The sequence below is a fragment of the Glandiceps talaboti genome, chromosome 3 (genome assembly GCF_964340395.1).
Source record: "Glandiceps talaboti chromosome 3, keGlaTala1.1, whole genome shotgun sequence".
NCBI classification, from domain to species: Eukaryota; Metazoa; Hemichordata; class Enteropneusta; family Spengelidae; genus Glandiceps; species Glandiceps talaboti.
The window spans coordinates 9,931,861-9,956,029 of NC_135551.1; the positions used below are offsets into that span (position 1 = coordinate 9,931,861).

The 24,169-nt window shown below is 36.8% G+C and overlaps 2 protein-coding genes across 2 annotated transcripts; one reads left to right on the forward strand and one right to left on the reverse strand.

Annotated features, from left to right (window-relative positions):
- Positions 1–451: 451 nt before the first annotated feature.
- Positions 452–4,672, reverse strand: LOC144433012 (coagulation factor X-like). The gene is made up of 5 exons (XM_078121326.1): positions 4,664–4,672; positions 4,166–4,356; positions 2,766–2,938; positions 993–1,261; positions 452–850 (listed from the first exon to the last, which is right to left on the reverse strand). The coding sequence occupies exons 1-5, from the start codon at positions 4,670–4,672 to the stop codon at positions 452–454; spliced, it is 1,041 nt and encodes a 346-aa protein (XP_077977452.1).
- Positions 4,673–9,070: 4,398 nt separating this feature from the next.
- On the forward strand, positions 9,071–24,081 carry LOC144433013 (uncharacterized). Its single transcript, XM_078121327.1, has 18 exons — positions 9,071–9,206; positions 9,866–10,091; positions 11,672–11,778; positions 12,897–13,040; positions 13,541–13,651; positions 14,430–14,550; positions 15,338–15,440; positions 16,098–16,216; positions 16,547–17,330; positions 17,367–17,437; positions 18,257–18,407; positions 18,705–18,803; positions 18,972–19,129; positions 20,096–20,256; positions 21,578–21,798; positions 22,503–22,679; positions 23,102–23,347; positions 23,794–24,081. The coding sequence occupies exons 1-18, from the start codon at positions 9,071–9,073 to the stop codon at positions 24,079–24,081; spliced, it is 3,423 nt and encodes a 1,140-aa protein (XP_077977453.1).
- Positions 24,082–24,169: the final 88 nt, after the last annotated feature.

Sequence of the window (24,169 nt, forward strand, 5' to 3'; positions counted from 1 at the left end):
AAAATAGATATTGTAATGCAAATCTACTAATTCGTATGGATCTAGAATAATTCCTTACATATTTTTACTTCATTGAAGTTTTGGGCGTTATTATTTAGGGACGAAAAACAGCACATCTTAACATTGTATTTATTTTCGGGGAAAAGAAAATAACTCTCTATATCGAAAATAACGTCCACTGTTCATTACAGTGGAAAGTATGTGTCTATGTGCTTACATGTCTCGTGATTCAGTAAGTAAACCTTGAAAATCATATACATTCCCATTAATCTGGCAGACCATTCACAACTGAATAAAGTGATCCCATTTTAAGTGTTCAAATATATATTTTTTTAATAAATGTTATCATTTTCCGTTGAGGCTTAATATCTGTTTTTGGTTATAACCCAAATGTTTATATACCTATAAAAGAAATCATTCCTATGAAAGAATGACATGTAATTGCAGTTTTCTATGAACAGATGGTCGACCATATTTCATCTTGAATTTTCACAGTTCTCCAGAACCATCCATAGTTTCCACGTTGAGGGCAACCTTCATTTCCCCAGGTATCCCAGTCATTAGCGACAACTCCAAACAAATACAAACGCCCTTCCCATACTTTCAGGAACGGGGCCCCATCGTGACCATAGCAACGATGTTCACCATCATCTCCATCCACGTGACCTGTACAGAAATAGTGTTTCTTGTACGGCCAATCATCGTCGACATTGTTCCGACATGTTTGCCAGTTTTGAATCCGTAATGGGATTCTCTGCAGTTTCGTCTGGTAACGGTTATTAGGATTCAATTTAGCCCAGCCTATGGTAAAACCGTAGGTGCCTTCAGATGCACGCACTTCCATCAAGAACTTCATCAGTGGGAAGACACACTGGTCTTACGTATCTACTAAATGTAACATCATGACTAAGTTTGACAAGACAGAGGTTATCTTCCGATGATGCGATACAATATGTACCATTATAGTAAAACATTTGTTCATGTTCCTCTACCTTATCAGACTCTGTTTTCCCAAGTCTGATAGTCACTCCTTCCCAGGAAACTTCAACCGTTGATCTCAGTCTTGCAGCGCTGACGCATGTTGCAGATGTGAGGATAAATCTATTACTTAATATCACTCCGCTGCAGAACGGTTGGTTTGTGTTTGTATCCCATATCATCGCTATCCACGGCGCTTTTAGTGCTGTGACGTCATAATCATCCCAGGATTCATTGAGGAGATCATTGAGGTGAACGTCCCCTCCAGACCAACCACCACAATCTACGGATTTGAAAACAACATCAATTCTTCATTCTTGTGGTTATATAATGGGCACAGCTAGTAAGAGTCTAGGAACTTTACTGAAGAGAATTTTCCAATTTATCTCAACAGAATCGATAGTAGTATAAATTGTATATTTGTTAGTAGCTTTGAATTTCTATATATTCGCTTCCCTTGCTCTTATTACTAGTATGTTTTGTTCCAGTATTTATAATTCTAGTTTTATGGAAATGTAAACTAACAAAGTCTACACCACATTGTAGACACGAACGTGTTTTTATTCTATAAAATTATTAACAGTTCTGTTAGATATGGATTTTACACAATAGGTTTTCCTAATCATCATTGTGCGCTGCAAGTGGGTAACAACATCATCCTGATTTTAGAACTACGTTTTCCCTTCAATAAATCTATTAGTGATGTTTTAGTCAGAAATTTTCCCATAAACCATTGAAGGAAAATCCAATTTTAAAGTTGACTGTAAAGTATCAAATTGAATTGCTATGTTAACAACAAAAATTCCTTTCTAAGTTGATAGCAGTAATCAATACAATGTATTACTAAATGCAGAACTACGACCTGGCTGGATTTTGCTTTTAAATTGGAGTAATCACTACAGGTGTACTAAAGGCAGAAATAAGTCTGACTGGACTTTTCCTTTAACTTGATAGCAGTAATCAATACAAGTGTACTAAAGGTAGAAATAAGTCAGACTGGACTTTTCCTTTAAGTTGATAGCAGAAATCAATACAGGTGTAATAAAGGCAGAAATAAGTCTGACTGTACTTTTCTTTTACTTGATACAAGTCTGACTGGACGTTTCCTTTAAGTTGATAGCAGTAATCAATACAAGTGTACTAAAGGTAGAAATAAGTCTGACTGTACGTTTCCTTTAAGTTGATAGCAGTAATCAATACAGGTGTAATAAAGGCAGAAATAAGTCTGACTGGACTTTTCCTTTAACTTGATAGCAGTAATCAATACAAGTGTACTAAAGGTAGAAATAAGTCTGACTGGACGTTTCCTTTAAGTTGATAGCAGTAATCAATACAAGTGTACTAAAGGCAGAAATAAGTCTGACTGGACGTTTCCTTTAAGTTGATAGCAGTAAGTGTACTAAAGGTAGAAATAAGTCTGACTGGACGTTTCCTTTAAGTTGATAGCAGTAAGTGTACTAAAGGTAGAAATAAGTCTGACTGGACGTTTCCTTTAAGTTGATAGCAGTAAGTGTACTAAAGGTAGAAATAAGTCTGACTGGACGTTTCCTTTAAGTTGATAGCAGTAATCAATACAAGTGTACTAAAGGCAGAAATAAGTCTGACTGGACTTTTCACACAACTGTCAAAGTGTTAAGCAATTTTTTTCTATTTACGTCTTCGGTTTCCCTTCACTTTCAGAAACAATTGAAGTGATGACACACATTTAATAGTTACTTTAACGAGCGTCCAAACGCTTTGTGTTCATTTGAGCGAAAATTTTATCATGCAATGAACACGTGACTTACACGCATCATATTCAAGACCAAAGTAAGTGAGTTTCCTCTGGGCACCAGCTACAAATTCAATTGCCAAAGCATCTGTTGTTGATATGCTGTTCAACCAAGTGTCTCTGTTTCTACATAGCTTTGCGTTAACATCTGCAGTTACAGTCAATCTATCCTTTGTCCGAACACACTCTCTGTGAAAAGAAAGAAAGTAAGATAGAAAGAGAATGACACAGTGCTTATTAAGTACCCAAGAAATCATATCAGACACTGCCTGCGAATTGACTATATCCTTGAGGGCGCTGTAACCGAATAGCTGGGCTAACAGGATGAACAACTGACTGACTATAATAATGAAGTTCATGCACACTGGTGCCTCTTTTTTCTGACGACGATCACTACGCACTAAGACGACGACGAAGACCACGACCACGACAACGATGATGATGATGATGATGATGATGGTGGTGGTGGTGGTGGTGGTGGTGGTGGTGGCGGCGGTAATGTTTGAACATTATTGACAAGAATATAACTTAGAATTATTGAAATCAACATTGGCTATCAACGACGCAATTTGCAGTCACCAACGGTCATCTTCCAAGTAGACTTTTAATCACAAAACCGTAAATGTTTACATATGACAGCTAATTTAGTTATTGATAATACACATACTGATTTACCTCTGTATATCCTTTCATCGTTCATATTTTACAAACTCTATTACCAAAATTCCCATCCCTATCACCATTTCCTGACCAGAACTCTCGGTCAGGAAAATATTATATCGATAGTTTGTAAGTATCAAATTGATGCAATACTTAGCTACGCAATTTGTCACTATCTAAGATTGTAACTGTAGAAGTTATCTATATTTTATGAGGAACATTTTCACTGCGCCATTGAATATTCTATACTTTCACTTGTGTGTTTTCGCCCTTTTACCCTTGTACGTAATTTTGTTGGTAGTTTTGTTTTTGTAACAGGGTTTGAAAACGAATAAATGGGTGGTGGTGGTGGTGGTGCTGGTGCTGGTGCTGTTGATAATGATAATGGAAGTAGTTGTGATGGTAATAATGATGGCAAGAATCGCGACATGAATAACATATTGGAATATGAAAAGTTACGTTTAAAAAAGCTAAATTAGTATCCATTGATGATACATTGTACACTGGCTTGATATCCGTTTGTAAACAATGGTGAAAGAGAAAAACATGACAAACCACTGCAAATCATTTTTTTGAACAAAGGCCACAATTGTTCGTGGAATGGAATGCTGGTAGCATTTGATCAGTCGATTATCAAAATTACATACTGTGTCAAAATATTTCAAGTTAAAACTGCCAAGGTTTACATTACTGTGAATTTCATATTACTAGCATGTCAACAAATATTGGTCATTAAAAGTATGAATTTTCTGATACCTTCGTGCCGAGTCTCGATCAAAAAAACGTTTAAAGAAGTAACCATAATGATTCGATAATCGAACTTTGACCTGGCCTCCACATCGATTCACCAAACCCCACTGACATTGTTCCGGCATGACAACACGTCGTACGACACCCGGATACTTGGCTGTCTCATCTTCCCGCAGTTCAAGGTTACCAATTGTTTTCTGAAGGACAAGAAACAATGAAAAGCTATTATCGAGCGAGTGTGGCTGAATTTGAAAGACGTCTTGAGTGCTGAGACAAGTTGATAACTTTGTACTGCATATACCTCAGATCACTATTTCTAGACAGTGGTCTCTGAGCACATTAAAGTTTATTGTCTGACCCCTACAGGGGTCTGCAGAACGGTACATATAGAAGACGTGTGGAATTATTAATTCATGTAAACCCACACATACATACATACATACATACATACATACATACATACATACATACATACATACATACATACATACATACACAACTTACCTGACCCATGCCAAGACAAATTGCTTATTAAAACAATGATGTACGCCAAAGTGCAAATTTCAGAATGCTCCATGTTTGCTTTGGTTCCACTAATAATGAAGAGATGGTGTTATACAGTGAGACCCTTACAGAAATATCCTATAGGCGGCCTATAGACATGTCTATAGACATGTCTATAGGCCGGCCTATAGGATCCTATAGAGAATTGGGACGTTTTACCTATAGGTTTCTATAGGCCGACCTATAGGTTTCTATAGGTTTCTATAGGCTAGCCTATAGGTTTCTATAGGTCAGTCTATAGGTATCTATAGGTTTCTATAGGCCAGCCTATAGGTTTCTATAGGCCAGTCTATAGGTATCTATAGGTTTCTATAGGCCAGCCTATAGGTTTCTATAGGCCAGTCTATAGGTATCTATAGGTTTCTATAGGCCAGCCTATAGGTTTCTATAGGCCAGTCTATAGGTATCTATAGGTTTCTATAGGCAAGCTTATAGGTTTCTATAGGCCAATCTATAGGTATCTATAGGTTTCTATAGGCCAGCCTATAGGTTTCTATATGCCAGTCTATAGGTTTCTATAGGCCAGCCTATAGGTTTCTATAGGCCAGTCTATAGTATCTATAGGCCAGCCTATGGGTTTCTATAGACTAGCCTATAGGTTTCTATAGGCCAGTCTATAGGTATCTATAGGTTTCTATAGGCCAGTCTATAGGTATCTATAGGTTTCTATAGGCCAGCCTATAGACATCATAGGTCAGCCTAAAAGTTTCTATAGGTCAACCTATAGATGTCAACAGGTCAGCCTATAGACATCTATAGGTCAGCTTATAGACATCTATAGGTCAGCCTATAGGTTTCTCTAGGCCCACCTATAGATGTCTATATGTCAGCGTGTAGGTTTCTATAGGCCAGCATTGAATTTCTACACACTTTCTGGACTTAGAAAATGAATTAATGTCCCAAGAATATTCTGAAAAATGAATTCTTGAGACAAGAAAAAGAATTTTATTAAGACTATATATATATGTATAAACAAAAACCAAACTTTCATCCTTTTAAACTTTTATTTATTGAAAAATGTATGTTTAGAAACAAAAAGTTTTCAAATACCTCTATGAACACAAGTATTAAATTGTCAAATAGCAGATAGATTTGCTTAAAAATAGTCCTTGGCTGAACTCTGGGTTTTTGTTTAAAATTTGATGTCATTGTAAATTCCAGATGACTTAATTGTCTTTGAATTTGTGCAGTTACTTAACAGTACTAGTGTGTCCTGCAGAAAGAGTAAAGGTTCCCAGTCATGTATGGTATCTCTTCCAATATTTTAATGAATTTTCCCTGATGCCTAAAATTATTACTGGAATCTTCTGTTGTTACTATGTACTATGGTCATCATTTGCTTGGTGATAGCCTGCTTGTTGCTCCATTGCTAGCTGTCATGGTGCCTTTTATGTTCTTTGAGTTTCGGTCATAGATCTTCATATTGTCATATTCTTACATACTGGACAAACTCTTCTGCAAAATTGTGATCACTCACTCATTTTGGCATGTAGGCCTAAACTGAATTTTCACTTTGGATGATCTGGAGGGACAGCTGGAAAAAGGTGGATTTATCTCTGGTGGATTTATCCATGGTTTGAGTTGTCCAGACAGTTAGGTATCTCTAAGCTGTTTTCTGAAAAGAAATTTATGTTCAAATATATTAGAATATACCATATTTCAAGTTCCTGTTTTCTCAATTTGGTCTTACGTATTTTTACATCACCATATGCATTTCTTTTTATGACTGAAAATTTTCCATCACATTCTTAATTTTTTTTATTTTCAATCACATTCATTTCAAATAAATTACTCATCTTGATCAGTATGACAAGCATAAGGTACGTGAATCATACATGTATTTGTTAATGTTTATAGGAGAGAAAAAACATACTACATATATTGGAGGGCAGCTCAATATTGCACATATATGCTGGCATAAAATAGCCAAGCTGTTTCCCTCAAATCATGACATAAAAGATATAGAAACAGCTACTGTAACAACTCTTGAGGTTCCGTTTGATTTGACTGACTGTTGTTATTCTATCGAAAACAGAACACGTGTCATGTCCTACTTAACATATACAGGTATATCATTATACAAACAAAACATACTTCCTAAACTTAACACAGTTCAGGTACAATCAACGAGTCAATTTTCTGAATTCTTTCCAAGTTAAAAAAAGTGAAAAGAAATGTCATGAAACTTTAATTGCTGACATAGTTTTTTAAAAGGGAAATACATGAGAAGGGAAAGTGAAAGCTGTTCGTATTTATCTTCCCTCTGCAACATTTCACAAAATGCCATCCGGCTGGATCCACATGTCCATTGCCCACTCCAAAATATGTCTTCGTCTCGCTTTTTCCTCTCCCCATCTTAGAATAGTCCATACTCCTCTTTCTTTCATCATTCAGCAATGAATAGCTCTTCATAATATAAACGGTACTGTTTCCAGTGTTTGATTCCCAATGTTTTGTGAGTTAGAGCTTTGTAATAGCGCCCTCAACGCACGACTTCTGCTATAACCAATCAGAAGATAGTGTATTGGTCACGTGAGCACAAGGCAGGAGATTCAAAATAAAATGGCCGATACGTAATGTTATTGATCTGTTCTGTTCGTTTCCACTCAAGGATAACAGTTTATAGGTAAGCTATGATTCTGTTTGACTACTTGTTACTGTTTTCTAATACGTGTAAACTGCCTAGGTGTAAATGCTGTTCAGTAACTTGTGATTGAGGTGGAAGAATCAACGTTTTTGGGTCGTGAAGTCTTGTCATCTCTGCCGACGTACTCAATTCTGGTTCGTGATAGTGAATACAGTGATAGTGTAACTGTAATACACAATGTGTATCGTTGTATGTAGTAGGTTTTAAAAGGTCGTGATTTGTGTGCACGGCATACATACGTACTCATAATCCATCATGGCAGTGCCATAGTCCTGCTTGTAGACAGTAATGCGATACTGTTACACGTAATGGATTCCAGAATCCATACTGTAATGTAAATAAAACTATACGGCGGAAAATAGGAGCAATTTATAAACTCAGAGATTTTGTACCCCGAAATATACTAATTTTACTCTACAAGACTTTCGTTCAACCACACATATATCATATGGGATAGAAGTTTGGGGGAATCACTTTTCACTCCTATTTTAATTGTATTTTCTTATATCAAAAAATGGCTGTCCGTGAAATCTCACATAGCCAGTTTAGGACTCACTCTAGATCTTCAGTAAGCTCGACGATGTACAGTCTGTACTGAGCTGCAAAGGTTTTTGGTCAGTACCTTTGTTTATGATTTGCTGGACACTAATTTACCACACTCTATTGATGAATACTGCAATGTGTTAAACTATGACTACAATACAGGACAAAAAGAACAGCATAATTTATGTGTACGGTACCTTCTCCATGGTATACAAACATACAAAATGATACATGTACACAGGCCTCAGGTGCACCATGCAATCACATAAGTCTAGTTCCTATACAGTATCATTATGATACCTTTACTCACAGTATAGCCAAACATGTTGCTCTAGAAGTCCTGAGATGTAATTTAAAATTCATCCACAGCCACCCACAGGCATTAACATCTCAGACCACTTGAAGTTTAACATTTCCAAAACAATGACTTAAGTTGCATAATCCCAGGTTAACCGGCAAAATGAAGTGAATCGGATAAAAAAATGTATGAAATACACATATTTTAAAGGTGTGATTTTCATGTTATGAAGGGTCATTTTAATTTTCACAAATTTTAACTACTCCTCATTCATACACTGTATGACCAATACCTCATATTGTAAGTTCTGTAAACTTGAAATTTATTTTAAAGTTTATTTAATTTTAAGTGTGTGCTTGGCACGCTGAAGAAATGCTGATGTTGGAGGGAAATCTCCATGGTTATCGAAATGACTCATTGTTACAGATTTTTGCAAAATTACAGCAACCTTATAAGAAGTGACACAGTACAATATAAACCTGACAATCTTCAGCACTTTAGGTCATGATGAGATTGGAAATTATCTCTATTAATAAATTAAGAATAAAATTCAAACCAACTGAAATGATATACTAATAGCAGGACATGGAAAAGGGTAAATATTGGAATATTTGAATGAAAACGAACACTTTCAGTGAGACGCTGTTCTTTTGATTTACCCTGCTTGTGCATTTTAGATGATCTACATACATGTACATTGTGTTCACCACCCTTGAGAAACTATACAAAAATCTGATAATCAAATCTAATAATCCGATATACATGTATTGCTGTTTCAGTTAATCACTGCTAAACCAGCTAACCATATATTTACTGCCAACTTACACCGGACTGCCATTATCTGGGAACTCTTACAACCATGTCGAAGTTAAATTTGGAATCACTAAGAGCAAGACTCGACAATATCAAACCGTCAAAACAGATGCAGGAGAAAGATAAAGATAAAGATGACACTTCCCATGGGAATACTGGAACAGTTACTTTGGAATTTACAGGTATGTACAGTGGCTTTGCATGCCAAATCCAAACCTTCAAGATCATTAAATTATAGTTTATCACTTTAATATAAACTTTGTGTTTGTTATCACCGTGGGCCTTCTAAAAGTTTGCATTACAGATACTGTGTGTAAAATGTATTTACATACGTAGTAGTAGTGCCAAACCAGATGTCTTTTCCAAGATGCAGTTTATACAACTTATGTTATACCACCTATTTTAAAATTGAATGTAATCGGAACCACACAAATTTTTTTGTTACGCCTGACCGTGAATTCATATGGCCGCCATTTTACTCCCAAATATATCTATCAAAGAGTCACTATCCTGTCTGACTACCTGCAAAGGGCATTTTACTGGTCCTTACAGACAGTTACTGGACTCGGGATAGTAGGCCAGTGTGTATGTCGAACCCTGTTTTAGACTCTTCACCTTAAAATAAACAGACCCCATTTTAGACTAAAAGGCTAGTAAATGTACATATACTCAAATAAGAGAGTAGCTTCCCCCACCCTCCCCTGGGGGAAGGAACTGACAGGGAATTGTAATTGGTTACTTCATTCAGACAATTGCTCATTAATATTCAATTAGTACAACTCAATTATTGTTTGTTTAGATTTGACACTGACAAACATTTTTTTATTTTTTTTCCTTGCAGACCATACATCTTGGTTGAATAAGATAATAGAATGTGGTAACAAGCCAGAGAATTGGTTAGAATTTTTAAATTATGTGGAGTTTAGAAGAAACTACCAGGACAAACAAACACGCTATCAGTACCTGTATAGTGTGTTTAGTAAAGCTATACAACAAATGTCACTGGATGAGAATAAGAAAAATCTAAACTATGCCAAGATTCACATCAGATTTGCTCTCTTACAGGGGTAAGTTATTTAGCATTAATTTTATCTTATTAGTCTGATTTATTTCACCACTTCTGATATTTTGCTCAATTGCAAGGTGACATTTTTGAGGGTCAAAGCCAATGTTTTTTGCTATGGTTTTGCTGGTAACAGAAGGGGGGGACATACATGTATGGTAACACTGTGGTATAGTCTCAGCATCCCATTCTTTATACCATAATAACTTTGGTCAGAAACCCCAGTGAAATGAAAGGGGAACCCAAGGTAGATTTTACATACTTACTGCCCTTAATTTTAGAAAGGTGCAGTATTGAGCATCATATCAGTACCACTTAACTTTTACATCAAACAGATTGCTACCTGATCCTTATATAATCAGTAAATATATTACTGAGTTATGTAAAAAAAAAAAACTCTAATAAGTATTTCACAGATATTCTACATGGTACATGTAGCGCTATCTAATGTACATGTACATGTATGCAGTGATATCTCCAGGCCATGTACATGTAGAGCTAGCAATGTCCACACTTAAATCAATTCGAAACCAAGTCAGACTAAACTGTTCAATGAAGTCAGTTTGAAACTGGTCTCAGTCCTCACAAGAAAACTGATCGGTGAATCTGAATTAATCACCTTTGTTTTTGCATTGGCTTGAAACCTACTTTGAGTAAGTTCAAAACCTTCCCAGTAGTTTCAACTAAATCAATTCAAACCAGTGGGTTTTAGTGGAAGTGGGGATAGGAAAACCGACTTTGATACAAACATTTCAAAAGTCAACATAGGGACAGTGACAGGTTGTGTGTATTCAACGGTGACAGATCAATTCGTCCCAATTTCAACTCGTCCCATTTCAACTCGTCTAATTTTCAACTCGCCCCATTTTCAACTCGCTTCAACTCTTTACAATATAATTTACCTGTGCATATATGAAATCGAACCTAGTAGTACTCAGTTTGGAGGGTCTGTGGTATCTCGTATTCCACTAATGAAGTAACACTTGCGCTGTAAACACATACTACAATACTTAGTTGCGTTAACTAGGGAGAGGAGACACGTCTCCAAAACAGGTACACGTGGAAGTCGTAAGCGTGTCAGTCACTAATATTCTCCCTGGTTATATTATCATTATTATTTCTTATTTGGGTCCTAATGTGAAAAGTGATATTCCATGACTGTGGAAAGTTGTTGTGCTAGTATAAGTTCTAGATCTAGCAAACACTTAGCCGAAACCCACACCACTTTCTGCTATGAAATGTTACCTTTGCTACGCTTCAGCTGGCCACGTAGGTAAAATCATGTGAATTTTTCGGTCCTCGTACTTCAAGTCCATGTATCGTTTAGATTTATAAACGTTTACTAGTGTTGTTGGGGCGAATTGAAAATGGGACGAGTTGAAATTGGGACGAAGTGAATCGCAATCGTATTCAACATATTGGAGTGGAAATTCTACAACCTTTAACATGGTATTTAATCATTATCACTACAGTGACAAATTTTTCTGACAATATAAATGTCATGGGGTTTCAAATGTTTTCACCCACTGTGTAGTTGCTTTGACTCACCAGTATGTTGTTGGTACGTACACATATATATTTCAGAGAGGATGACGTGGAGGATGGTAGAATGCAGTTTCAGTATGCTCGAGCTAATCTAAGAACTATAGCATTGGTACATGTCGCAGCTGCACAGTATGAACTTGAACATGGTAAGTGGGTCAGAGCTAATCTAAGAATCATAGTATTGTTTAAGTGTAGCAGCTGAACAGTTTGAACTTGAACATGGTAAGGGACCATCGCACAATGTCGCACAAGCTCAATAAGTTAACTTCATTCATTTAGGACAAAACCCCCTCCCCTATATGAATGTTCACAAGTGTGACATGACAAGTTTATATAAGATGTGAAGCTTGATAAAATTTGTAGCTGTCACACCACTGCCGTCAATACAATGTAAAAACATGATAGTAAGCACATCAAAATACTACCGGAAACCCAGCACTTTATCTCACATTAGAAGTAAATTTTAATGAACTTATCAACATCTCAGTTGTAAATATCAAATCGTTGAAGGAGTGAAAGTTTTCGAAATTTTGTTAGGAGTGCGAAAATGAAGTTCAGCAATCACATTGATGGCAGACCCCCTACCCCCTTAAACCAAACAAAGTTCATTTATTGAGCTTGTGAGACATTGTGTGATTGTCAGTAAGTAATGCAGAACTCATCATGCAGCACATTGTATACATGTACGTCAACAAAATAGATGTGCTTCATCCCAAACGACCACTGTACTTTATCTAGATGATTGTTATTATAAACTAGTACAATATAGATGATCCCCACTTGTCCTCTGGGCTGAACATACATGTATACTGAAGCAATGTTCATGTGGCTAGGCACATAAATTTAGAAGGCAGGTTGTTGTGAGGCAGAGAGTGAGCAACGGTGGATATATAGAGAGAGGAGTCACTCCAGTTGTGGCTAAAATCAGAATACTTTATTTCACAGGATAAGTAATGTTAAAAGCTCAAAGTATAGGAAGTGGGTTGTAACTAATAAGGATATACATTATATGTATATACAACATCTGTTTATGTAAGCGATGATATTACTGGCATTTATGAGATGTACGAGAACATTCTTGAAATTGAAGTGACCTCTGATGTCTCCGGCAGTTCACTTGAATCATCATTTCATTGTAGATCATTGAAGTTTACCTTGTAACTGTACAAGTACAATGTTTGTTGACTGTCAGACATTACTATAGGGTAGAGCATATGTCTGATAATGACTTTTCAACTAACTCATCCCTACAATCTTTTGACAGATAATGTACCAAAGAGTAAAAGTATCATGAGAAAGGCCAAGGAAGTGGAAGCAGAACCAACAGAATTGTTAAACCAAGCTATGAGAAAATTAATAAATGGTGAAAAACAAATTTATGGTGCTGAAGAACATGGCATCAAACCAAGTAAGACATCTCACGGATATATAGCATAACTTTGAAATAAGATTTTGAAGTAGCAAAAAGTATGGTGGTAGTTAATCATAAAGTGTTACCACTATTGTATGACTATGAACCCATGTACCTCGTGGAGTGGGGGTCATGATGCCTGGGCAAATTGTTAGAGTGACTGACTTGGATTCTGCAGGTTGCAGGTTCAAGCCCCGTCGCTACCATTTGTTTCTGAATGACTAAAGTCCTTGGACAAGATTTGAACCACGATAGTGCCTCAGTCAACCCAGCTGTATAATTGGGGACCTGTAGTGGTAGGATAGAGGTTGCAATGTGAATGTTTTAATCCTATGTGCTTATATGTTATAGAGGCTGCAGTGGATTATATATACTCCCCAGGGAGTTGAGAAAGTCTAACTTACATGTTATAGGCATGCCTTATATTTAAAAAAATACATTGTTTTAGTGTCGAGTATAGCAGTTTTAATTATTTGTTTTGTTAATTCTATTTTCAGGTCATCATACTTCCAGGATAAGTGAGTTAGGACATTACCGTCACCGTTCCTGGGTAAACAGTGGCAGTAACAGTAGTGGTGGAAGTAACAGTAGCAAAAATTCATCAGAAGAAGATATGAATGTACCAGCTAAAAGCACTTTTTCTAATACCAGGTAGGTTCTGAGAAGTGGAAAATTAGTGTTTTGTCTGTTGTATAAAGGTTACCCACAGCAGAGAGATGTTGAACATGTTCAGTTTTGAAGTCTAATATTAAATGTAATGTCTATACTGACTGTAGGCCATTGCATGCATTCATTCCTAGTGTTATTTAGAGATGCCAGCGATCAGAACATTGTTTTATCAATAGTGGACATTTAAAACTAGCTTTGTACATGTAGGTGTCAAATTCTTCTCGTTATCACACTATAAAAATAGAACTGTCACAAAATAACAGCGAATGTCTCTGGTGTAGGTTCATGCGACGCTTTCATCATTTTTTTTATGTCTGTGGAAGTTAGTCATATTATTACATACGAATGACTAACTTTCACGGACATAAAGCAAACTGTCATGAACCAACATCAGAGGTCCTTATTGTTTTTTATGAAGGCTTTGCAATCATATCATGCATTCACAGCAAATTCGTTGTATGTAACAATTTGGCTCCTGTATCTTGGTCAAAATGTTCAACATTGTCATTATTTGACACATGTACATTAACCTTGCATAAGTGTGATTACACAATGTATATATTATCCACCAATATGTTTCTTCATTCAGTCATAATATACTTGTGACCTAAGGAGTTTTTTGTTATTGCTTGTGTTTGACACATAGTGACAAGGCCCCATAAGTCACTCATATTTTCCTTGGCTGAATGAAGACAAATATTGGGGAATAATTAGTAATGGTATGTATTTCATATTTCAGTTTGAACAGCTCTAGTGCCAGTTCAAGTAGTTTGTCAGATCACCATCACAGCACTCACATGACAATTGATGGAACTGTTAGTTTCAAGACAACCGACAGGTAAGACACTCTGTTCCCGCCGTGCTCCTACGTAGACTGACTCTCTACTGTCTTGGGAGTGTCTCTAGCAGAAAGGGCTGTTTTGCATGAACTGATACATGTATCTACCAGATAATTGTACTCGAATATCCTTGTACTGTGCGCGCCATCGACTAGATAGGGCTAACCATTCATTGACGTCTTACTGCTACGGCCCCCACTGAATGCTGCGTCAATTTGAAAGATTAGTCGGAGGTCGACTTTTTTATGATAGCGCCACATAGGAGCTTGTGTGTTACCCCTTGTCCTTGGCAGTTACTGTATTTAGAACTGTTTCATAACTCCTTAGCAATGGACCACATCAACCTTGTAACACTGCGTTTCTCCTAAATGATGGGTTTATTTGAAGCTAGTGTTTAACTTCTTGGAGGGTCAGACTACCAAACAGAGGCCTTTTTCATATTTGTTGTATACTAATCTATTGAAGCTGTGAAATTCAAACCAGTTTCAGATTTTGAACTTCAAAATGAGGGTTACCAATATGTTGAATTTAAAACTAGCTTTACTGCATTCATTCCTCTTCGTTTTAGTGCAATAGTTAGCTTGTATCCTGAAATGTGCAGTCTTGCTGAAGACTTACATGCTTCCATATTCATATTTATTACAGTAACATTATTCTTCAGGGTTCAACATCTTTGTGATCTACCTTTATGTTAGTTTTTTTTTCTGGACGTATATTTATTTTTTTTAAATCTATTTATTTGTTTATAATGTATTTAATGTGTATTTTGTTTTGTTATTTACTCAGGTCTCACTCCACAGTAGAGAAGTCAGCTGGTAGTGATGCAGACACAATACCAATGCAGTTCCCACATACAGCACAAAAGAGTGATAGTCGTAGAAAAGAACATGTAAGGATATATTAGTTTATAATTCTTATCATTACCTGATTACACCTACTGATGCCCAGTGCTCGAAAGAACGTCATTAAGAAGTCCTTTATTCAAACTGCTGTAAAACTTTTAAACTTGGACTTGGCAAAGAGTAAATGCAGTTTTTAATGCTATTGTTCTCAGTTATTTTTCTGTAGCACAAGCATGCTCTTTTTACCTTCAGTTTTACATTGGTGTTTTGTTTTGTTTATGTCTGTACGCATGTCTTGTCATTTATTACATTTGATGTTTGTCTGGTGCCAAGACGAATTTCCATGTTTTCTTGGACAATAAAGTATATCTAATCATAAAAAAAACAAAACTATAAATATAAAAATGTTACCACTTACGATGTCATAAAAAATAACTACATTGTAGTTTGATTTCTTGGTCGACATGAGATCAATGATCAATGCATGTATTGCCCTTGTTGTTGTTATGAAAGTATTGAGAAAACATTTCAAGGTTCTGTGAATTTCATACAACTTTGAATGTACTGTCAAACAATGGCTTTTTGAATCCATGAATGTTGTGTTAACCAACCAAGCTATAATTGTAGAACTTTGTCAATTGGATGTGAGACATGTAGGCTGTATGGATTGGATTATAATCATTTGTTGATCACTATATTTACAGGCATACCAATTTAGTCAAAGTGCCAAAAAAAGTGTGAGAGGACCAGTGTTTACACCAGATACCAAGCTACTACCATCTGTCACCAGTGCCAGTGCAGGACCAGTTAGAGTACCAAGAACGTAAGTCAAACTACAAATTACACTAATCCAGGAATCTACATCTCTTGATTGCAAATTTCTGTTTCTTATCTATCTAAATTGTTCTTAGGGAACATAAAATGTGTAATGATATGCACAGTCATTCGGCAATCCCTTGATGTCTTACCTGTAGCTTCTTTGTCCCAAGGATGATGTGTGTGTGTGTCGATGTTTCAGTTGGAGTCGGATGGTGTTGTTTATATTAAATTTGTAATGAGTGGTCTATGGGAAGCCTGTTTCTTATCTATCTAAATTGTTTGCATTTATTGTACATTACCAACAAAATTGATGAATTTATATATTCGATTTCAGAAACTCGAAGTTCGGGGGACCTGTAAGATTTGCTAGAATTGGTTTACCAAAAGTCTATGAATATAAAGGACCAGATGAAGATGATGACGATGATGACTACGATATACTCCACGGTGTCAAACCACTGGATGAGACTGATGGTCCAGGAAAGGTCACAGGTCACAGTCCTGATGACAAGACAGGGGAAAAGTCAGCTTCCATGGACATGATTTCCAGAACATCAACCGGAATGAGACTGAATGCCAAGGAAAGGAAAGAATCGATGACATCAACTGTGGATCGTCTGAGAACCAAGTCTGTAATCCAGAACTTTGAAAGAGACCAGGTCAAGAGTAGATCGTCTATAGCACAGGGTTCTAATATGGTGACATCTGAGAGTTTGCCAGACAAGATGGAAACCAACAAAGCTGTCCCTGAGGTGTTATCGTCAGTGAACTCTCGGAAGGCTAGAAATATTACAAGTAGTGGTCTGAACACGCCATACTCTTCTAAGCCTCTCCTTCGTCAATCCGCAGTGTCGAGTGTAACTGAGGTGTCACAGGACAACAAGACTGTGACATCACAGGACAGCAAGACTGTGACGTCACAGGACCGGCCAACGGTAGTGACTACAACACCAAAACCACCTAGGCTGCTGTCTATTTTCAATATGGATTCAGAGGAGGAAGAACAACAGCAACACAAACAGCAGCAGGTGCATGAACCAATGGATGTAGAGATGGCTGACGTTGACACAGTCAAAGCCAAGCCACAGCAGATACCTGCAACATTACCACAACAACAAGTGCAGCAGCAGCAGCAACAACAACAACAACAACAGCAGCAGCAGCAACCATTACCCATGAACTTGCCTCAAACCTTGCAAACATCACAAGCTGCAGTACAGTACAGGTATGTATTCTAAACTGTCTTGATGCTGCCGTTGACACTTTGCTTAGTAACAACCCAATGTTGCAACCAGACTGAGTTTTTGTGTCATTGTTTTGTCAATTTTTTTTTGTGCAATATTGTGCGATCATTCTAAAACAGGGAGTGTTTGCCAGAAGACTGTACTTCCCATATACATTTAACATCAATCATTTGGCAAGTTCAGTCTGTTGTTTCAACTGTCAGACAAGAATACTTTTATTGCTGAACACAGCAGGATTGTGTTCATTGAAGAGAGAGTTTTGTTTACATTCATTTCAGCTTTTTACAATCCCCTTGTTAACAATCATGCTGTGTTCAACAGTAAAAGTGTCACTACCTACCAAGTAAAACAATAACTTAAACCTTCCAAAATCATCAACTTTGATCATAACTGTATTTTTTTAAATTTACATAAGTGTTTTGGCAAAAATTGCTTCTTTTAGCTGTATATACTATAGAACACCTAGAAGATAACACTGACATACTAGTACTACAAAACCAGAGAGACTACATGTACAGAGTTTCAATTTGGCGGCACAGTGTTTTGTAGTAAAAAAATCTTGAGTCAGTTTTTGTCCTCAATGCTCCTATTGTTGGCTTTACAGAATTTGTGTAATGAGCGCCACCAACGATGAATCTTTGGGTATACGTGTAGATCTGACTCTGAACACATCAAAGCAGTTTTAGAAATGCACATATTCATTCTGTTTCTGTCACTGCAGCCATACCCCATCTCAATACAAATGTTACTATTCTGTCTACTCTTGTATTGATCTTTGCTTCATTTTTTTTTCTGAATAGTCAAAACCCACCATCCGTGATGGGGTACCAACAAATGATGCAGCAGCCATGTCAATTCCAACAACCGACTTTCCCCCCTCAACAACCTATGATGCCACCACAGGGGTATGCAACACCGCAGCCAGGCTTGCCTGTTACCCAGGAAATGATGGTAAGTAACACCACAGTCAGGCCAAATCTTGCCTGTCACCCAGGAAATGATGGTAAGATTATCACAGACACTTTGTAGTACATGTATTTATTTGTTGACACCAATATCTTTTAAATCATGTCGCCATTTCTGAGGACCTGTGTCTTCTATAAAGACGTGTTTACACACACTCAGACAACTTCAACTGCAAAATAAACAATTATTATAGCTGTGCCACGTACATCATAGACTGTAAATTGAAGATCTTTCATAATATAGCATTGTAACTATTCTTTTCTGTATTTTATTTTTATTCAGGCCATGCAAGCACCCATAGCAGCCAAAAAGGATGTGATCGTAGTCAATGGTAGATCCTATAACATACTGAGAGTCATTGGTAGAGGTGGTTCTAGTAAGGTATGTGATTATAGTCAATGGTAGAGGTGGTTCTAGTAAGGTATGTGATTATAGTCAATGGTAGATTCTGGTGAGATTAGTGGTCCATACTTGAATATGATTTTTTTCGAATATGATATATCATCTTCGTCTCAATAAATTTATCATTGAATTCCATTTGGTTTGTAGGTATACCAAGTGTTTGATGAGAGTAAAAAGAAGTTGTATGCCATTAAACAAGTCAACTTAGAGTGTGCTGATGAAATGACAGTACAGGGTTACATCAATGAGATTAATCTACTCCAGAAATTAATGAAGAGTGAAAGAATAATACATCTGTATGATTGGTGAGTTTGCATATTTCTAACTCTATGTACATGTAACATCTCTGGTGAGTCTTCGTATTTCTATTAACTCTATGTAACATCTCTGGTACATGGTGAGTTTGCGTATTTTTAACTCTATGTAACATCTCTGGTGAGTCAACTCATGTCTACGTCATTGGTTCTGCTGTGTTCAAAATATGAGTCAAAACGTTCAAAATTTCCATTACTTTCCCCGGTTTTTCTTTGATATCACTGGCGCTGGTATAATTATGTTATTCTCCTATATTTTTCTTCATTCAGCCTGAAAATACTTATGACCTAAGGGTGACAAAGCCCCTTAGGTCATTCATATTTTCCTTCCACTTATGTAGAATAGAGCAAAAATACAAGAACAAGGGATTGAATCTTGGGTCTCGTAAAGCGTATTCGAATGACTTGTTTGTTTATAGGGTACTGTCTGGACATCTGTCTTTCATCAGTCTTACACTGTGGGACTATACATCATATTACTATGGGAACTGAGCCTTCACTTTACTAAGATAGACACAAACTAAAACTATTGTCGCAACATCTCAATACAACAGTCAGTGATAAGCTATTGAACGGATGTTGGTTTAGTTTTAATTATAGTCTCGGTTGGGGAGGGCCAAGTGTTGCTGAAGTTGATTTATTTATAGTTCCTATAAACTTGCAGTAGTGTCTTGGGACTTCCAATGTTTACACTAGCTATGTTGATCACAGGGTGATTAGAATTACACAACAGAGGAACCACTATCACCAACTTGTGTAAATCTACCACATTGAAGTACAGTAGATTTAGTTTGTGTCTGTCTTAGTAAAAACCGAAGGCTCGATTACCAGTGTCGTATCTTCTCCCTGAACAAATCATGGACATACATGTACTTTACATTGTAACGCACTTGTAGTTTCAAGGAGTGCTCGCCATGTAAATAAAAAATCTTCTCTTTTTTTTATTACTTTCAACAGTCAGGTGACAGATACACATATTTACATGATACAAGAATGTGGTAGTATAGACTTGGCCAGTTTTCTACGTAAAGCTAAGAAACAGAAAGCTATCAAGAATGAAGACATCAAGCATTACTGGAGACATATGCTGGAAGCTGTAGAGTGTGTACATAAAGAAGGTAAAGTGAAAATGGCTCTAGGACAGATTACTGATTTTAAGTTTGAGAAAACTGTGATATCTTTTGTTTGACGCAAGTCAACAGGATCACCATGCTGTGACAGAACGCCATGACGTGTGAGTGTTGATCTGACATCCATGTACTCAAGGTATTTGCCAATCTGATTCAAATCTGATGTAGTGTACACAGCACAATTTCTTTTTGGCTGTTACATTTACTGTCGTTTGTTCTTTTGTGAGTGCCCGTTTCATACATCTGACACAATACCCGATATATCTGATACAATTTGCTGAACCCAATCTTGTACTTACGCATAGCCAACCAGAATGTCTTACAGAATAACACTCAATGTTTGAAACTGAAAGAAAGAGAACCACCAAACAATAACTATAATGTCCTTGCCTGCACTCTGCTCTTTTCAAACAGAGCGCTCTGAAGTACTGTACCCATATTTTTTTGGCACATTACGTGTTCACATTTGTTGAGTGAATTCACTCAGCACTCATGTAGCTCTGGAAAACCTATGGTATTGTGTCAGATGTATGTAACAGGCGTTCACAAAAGAACAAACGACAGTAAACATAACAGCCAAAAAGAAATCATGCAGTGTACACTACATCTGACTATAATCAGATTGGGTATTAGTATGAGAACTTGCAGTGTTCTCTACGGCCACACTTTCACTTTCACAAACGACGTTTACGTAGTGACTGAAAGTGTACCAGAAAACGCTACAAACACACTAGTACCCACACTTGACCTCTGATGTCATGGGGCTCTGTAATTATGTTTATGTTTATCCAAAAACAGTAAATACATGTAAAACATTACAAATACATGTATGAGTTCACATGATTGTGTGTAGAAAGATCTACCATGTACTCGCATACAGAATGTTTTTAGTGTTGTACAACTTGTACTGCAGTGAAATACCACTAATATGTGGGTGCACCAATGCAATAAATCACTGATATGTAATAATGTTACATACCTCAGACTAATTACTACTTGTATAACAAGACCTTGGGTCTATGCTTGTACGGTTACCTGAAAGGTTATCTAACAAAAACTAAGGATGACAGTCCCACTGGTGCACAGCCCTTGACAGTACCTCTGGCGCTATGCGACCTGTGGTCTCTTTTAAAATCTTACAGGGTAGCAGAATTGCCCAAGAGTCTAGCAGCTAGACTACAGTACATTGTACCCCAGTAATTGAGAAATTTTTAACAGAACATACTATAATATTGATATAATTTTACCCAAAGAATCACCCACAGTGACTTGAAGACATTTTATCCTCCATGTATACTTTTTACCCTAGGAATCATCCACAGTGACTTGAAGCCAGCCAATTTCCTATTTGTGGACGCTACATTAAAGCTGATAGACTTTGGTATAGCTAATGCAATTCAACAAGACAAAACCAGTGTGATACGGGAATCACAAGTTGGTACGTTAAATTATATGTCACCTGAAGCTATCCAAGACACGTCAGCTACACCTAATTTTGATGACAGAGGACACAGAAGACCAAGACTCAAGGTATGTAATCACACTGTCTATATTGTAGGTAATAAAAGAGAACGATTATCATCTCATCAAAAAATTGTTATTTTGCAAGACACTCACAGTCTGTCTGAATGAAAATCATGATTACAAAAATCAAATTAGGTGCCAAAAAAAAAGAAATTGTTTGGTTCCGGTAACCCAACCCAACCTAGCTTTTTACTTCCCACTCTAAACTTTTTTTTAGGTAATTTGAAAAAAATTATCAAAAACTCAAAACAGTTTGAAAAGTCATACAAGAAATAGGGAGATTTGAAGATGTCATCCCCTTGTGTGACCCATAACGCAAAGACCATATGGAAGGGATCTAGATAAACAACAGAAAACATAACCTGAACCAGATAAAAAAAAAAGAGTTATAAAATTTTTTTAAAATCCTACCTACCCACCCTATTTTGAAATTGGACGTTATCAGAACCACACAATTTTGTTTATATGTGGTCTTACATTTCTTGACATATATATATACAATCTCTCTGACTCTGCATGTGATAAAAATATAACAGACAAATATGGAAAGTTATCCACCCCTCTCCATGTCACACACACACACACACACACACACACACACACACACACACACACACATCTTCTGACACCCTTGCACAAACACCCCATCTTAGGACAGTGAAATAAAGTACACGATTTTCACTTGACTCAATCATTTTATTATTTTATAGATTGGATGTAAGAGTGATGTCTGGTCCCTTGGCTGTATTCTGTACTATATTGTATACGGCAAAACACCATTTCAACACATCAGTAACCACTTTGCCAAACTACAAGCTATCTGTGATCCCAACTGTGTGATTGAATTCCCACAACATGAAAACAAACTGGTGATAGATGTATTACAGGTATAGTAGTAGTTAGACATAGTTATTTATATGCAAGTTCTCTTCTTCCACTTATGTTTCAAACAAATCACTTGTCCTTCTTCAGTGTCTAACTGGATCTAACTGGGTCTAACTGGATCTAGCTGAATGATCCAAATATGTTGGAGGTGTAACCAGAGGTGTGAAACGGTTTACTTCAATATGTGTAACTTTGGATCATTCTGTGACTCAGATCTAGCTTACTGAGCTTGTGCGACTTTGTGCGATCATCCCTTACATGTCATAAAGCCAACAAACAGACAGTTTGACAAAGCTGGTGTACATGTACCTGAACAGGTGAAACGTTACTGCTGTGTAAGAAGAACTATTTATAACAACCCTAAGAATTATGTTTATGTCTTGATTTCAAATATGTGTGTTCTTCTTTTTTATTTGTTACACAGAAATGTCTGAGAAGAAACCCAAAGGAGAGACCATCCATACAGGAGTTACTAAACCATCCATATCTACAGGCACCACCATCTGCAATGAATGTGATGAATGTTGAACTACAGTTTAAAAATCTTTTAACTCAGTTGACCCCACACTCTCCAAACTCCATCAATCTTATGACACGTAGTTTGATAGCTCAAATGCAGACAGGTGGCAATGTTGACATGTCAGCTATGCTGAGTAATAAAACTAGTCAGGTGAGATTTGCATACCCTCATAACTAGCTATAACCATCACCAGCTCTAACCCTTATCAGCTGTAAAGGCCAGAGTTTCAATCTCAGGTTCTCACATAATGTTATTTTATCAGTGGAATCATGAAGATTACATGTACATACATTTGATCTATGTGTGCGCCATCCTTACCAATACTCAGCCCTTACCCTAAACATCACTAACCATAACCAGCCGCATTCCAAATAAGCTAACTATGATAATCATCAATTTTTTTGTTCGCCAGCTAATTACTTTCCAGAGGTATTGATTTGTAACATTTCATATACATACTGATACTTGCTTCCAATTGATATGGTTGGGTAGAACTCACAAGTAAAAATAATAAAATGAAGCTTTCTTTGACTGTAAAATTTCAAATTCTTTGTAGTTCACATATATTAATGTACTCATTTGTTGTCTAATTACAGGCTACTACAATGGGCCCTCCAATTCCACCACCTAACTTCTCACTACCACCAAAATCAATACAACACCAACCCATGATGACCCATCCACAACCACACATCTCATCACAAGTACCTAGATCAACGCCGTCACAGAGACAACCACTCGGTATGGTCAGCATGCAAGAATTTGGACAGGTTCAGAATGTGCAACCGAATCCAGAGTCTGTCTGCAACAAGTATACCAGGAATACAGTGGATAGAGAGAATGACGGAATGCATTCTGAACCTGGTGTCTTTCCACAACACTGATAAGGAGATACAATGACATTACGACGCAAATTTTGGTGATCGTTGCAGAATTTCATCTTGTGTTTGTGAGTCAGTCTGAACAATGCTA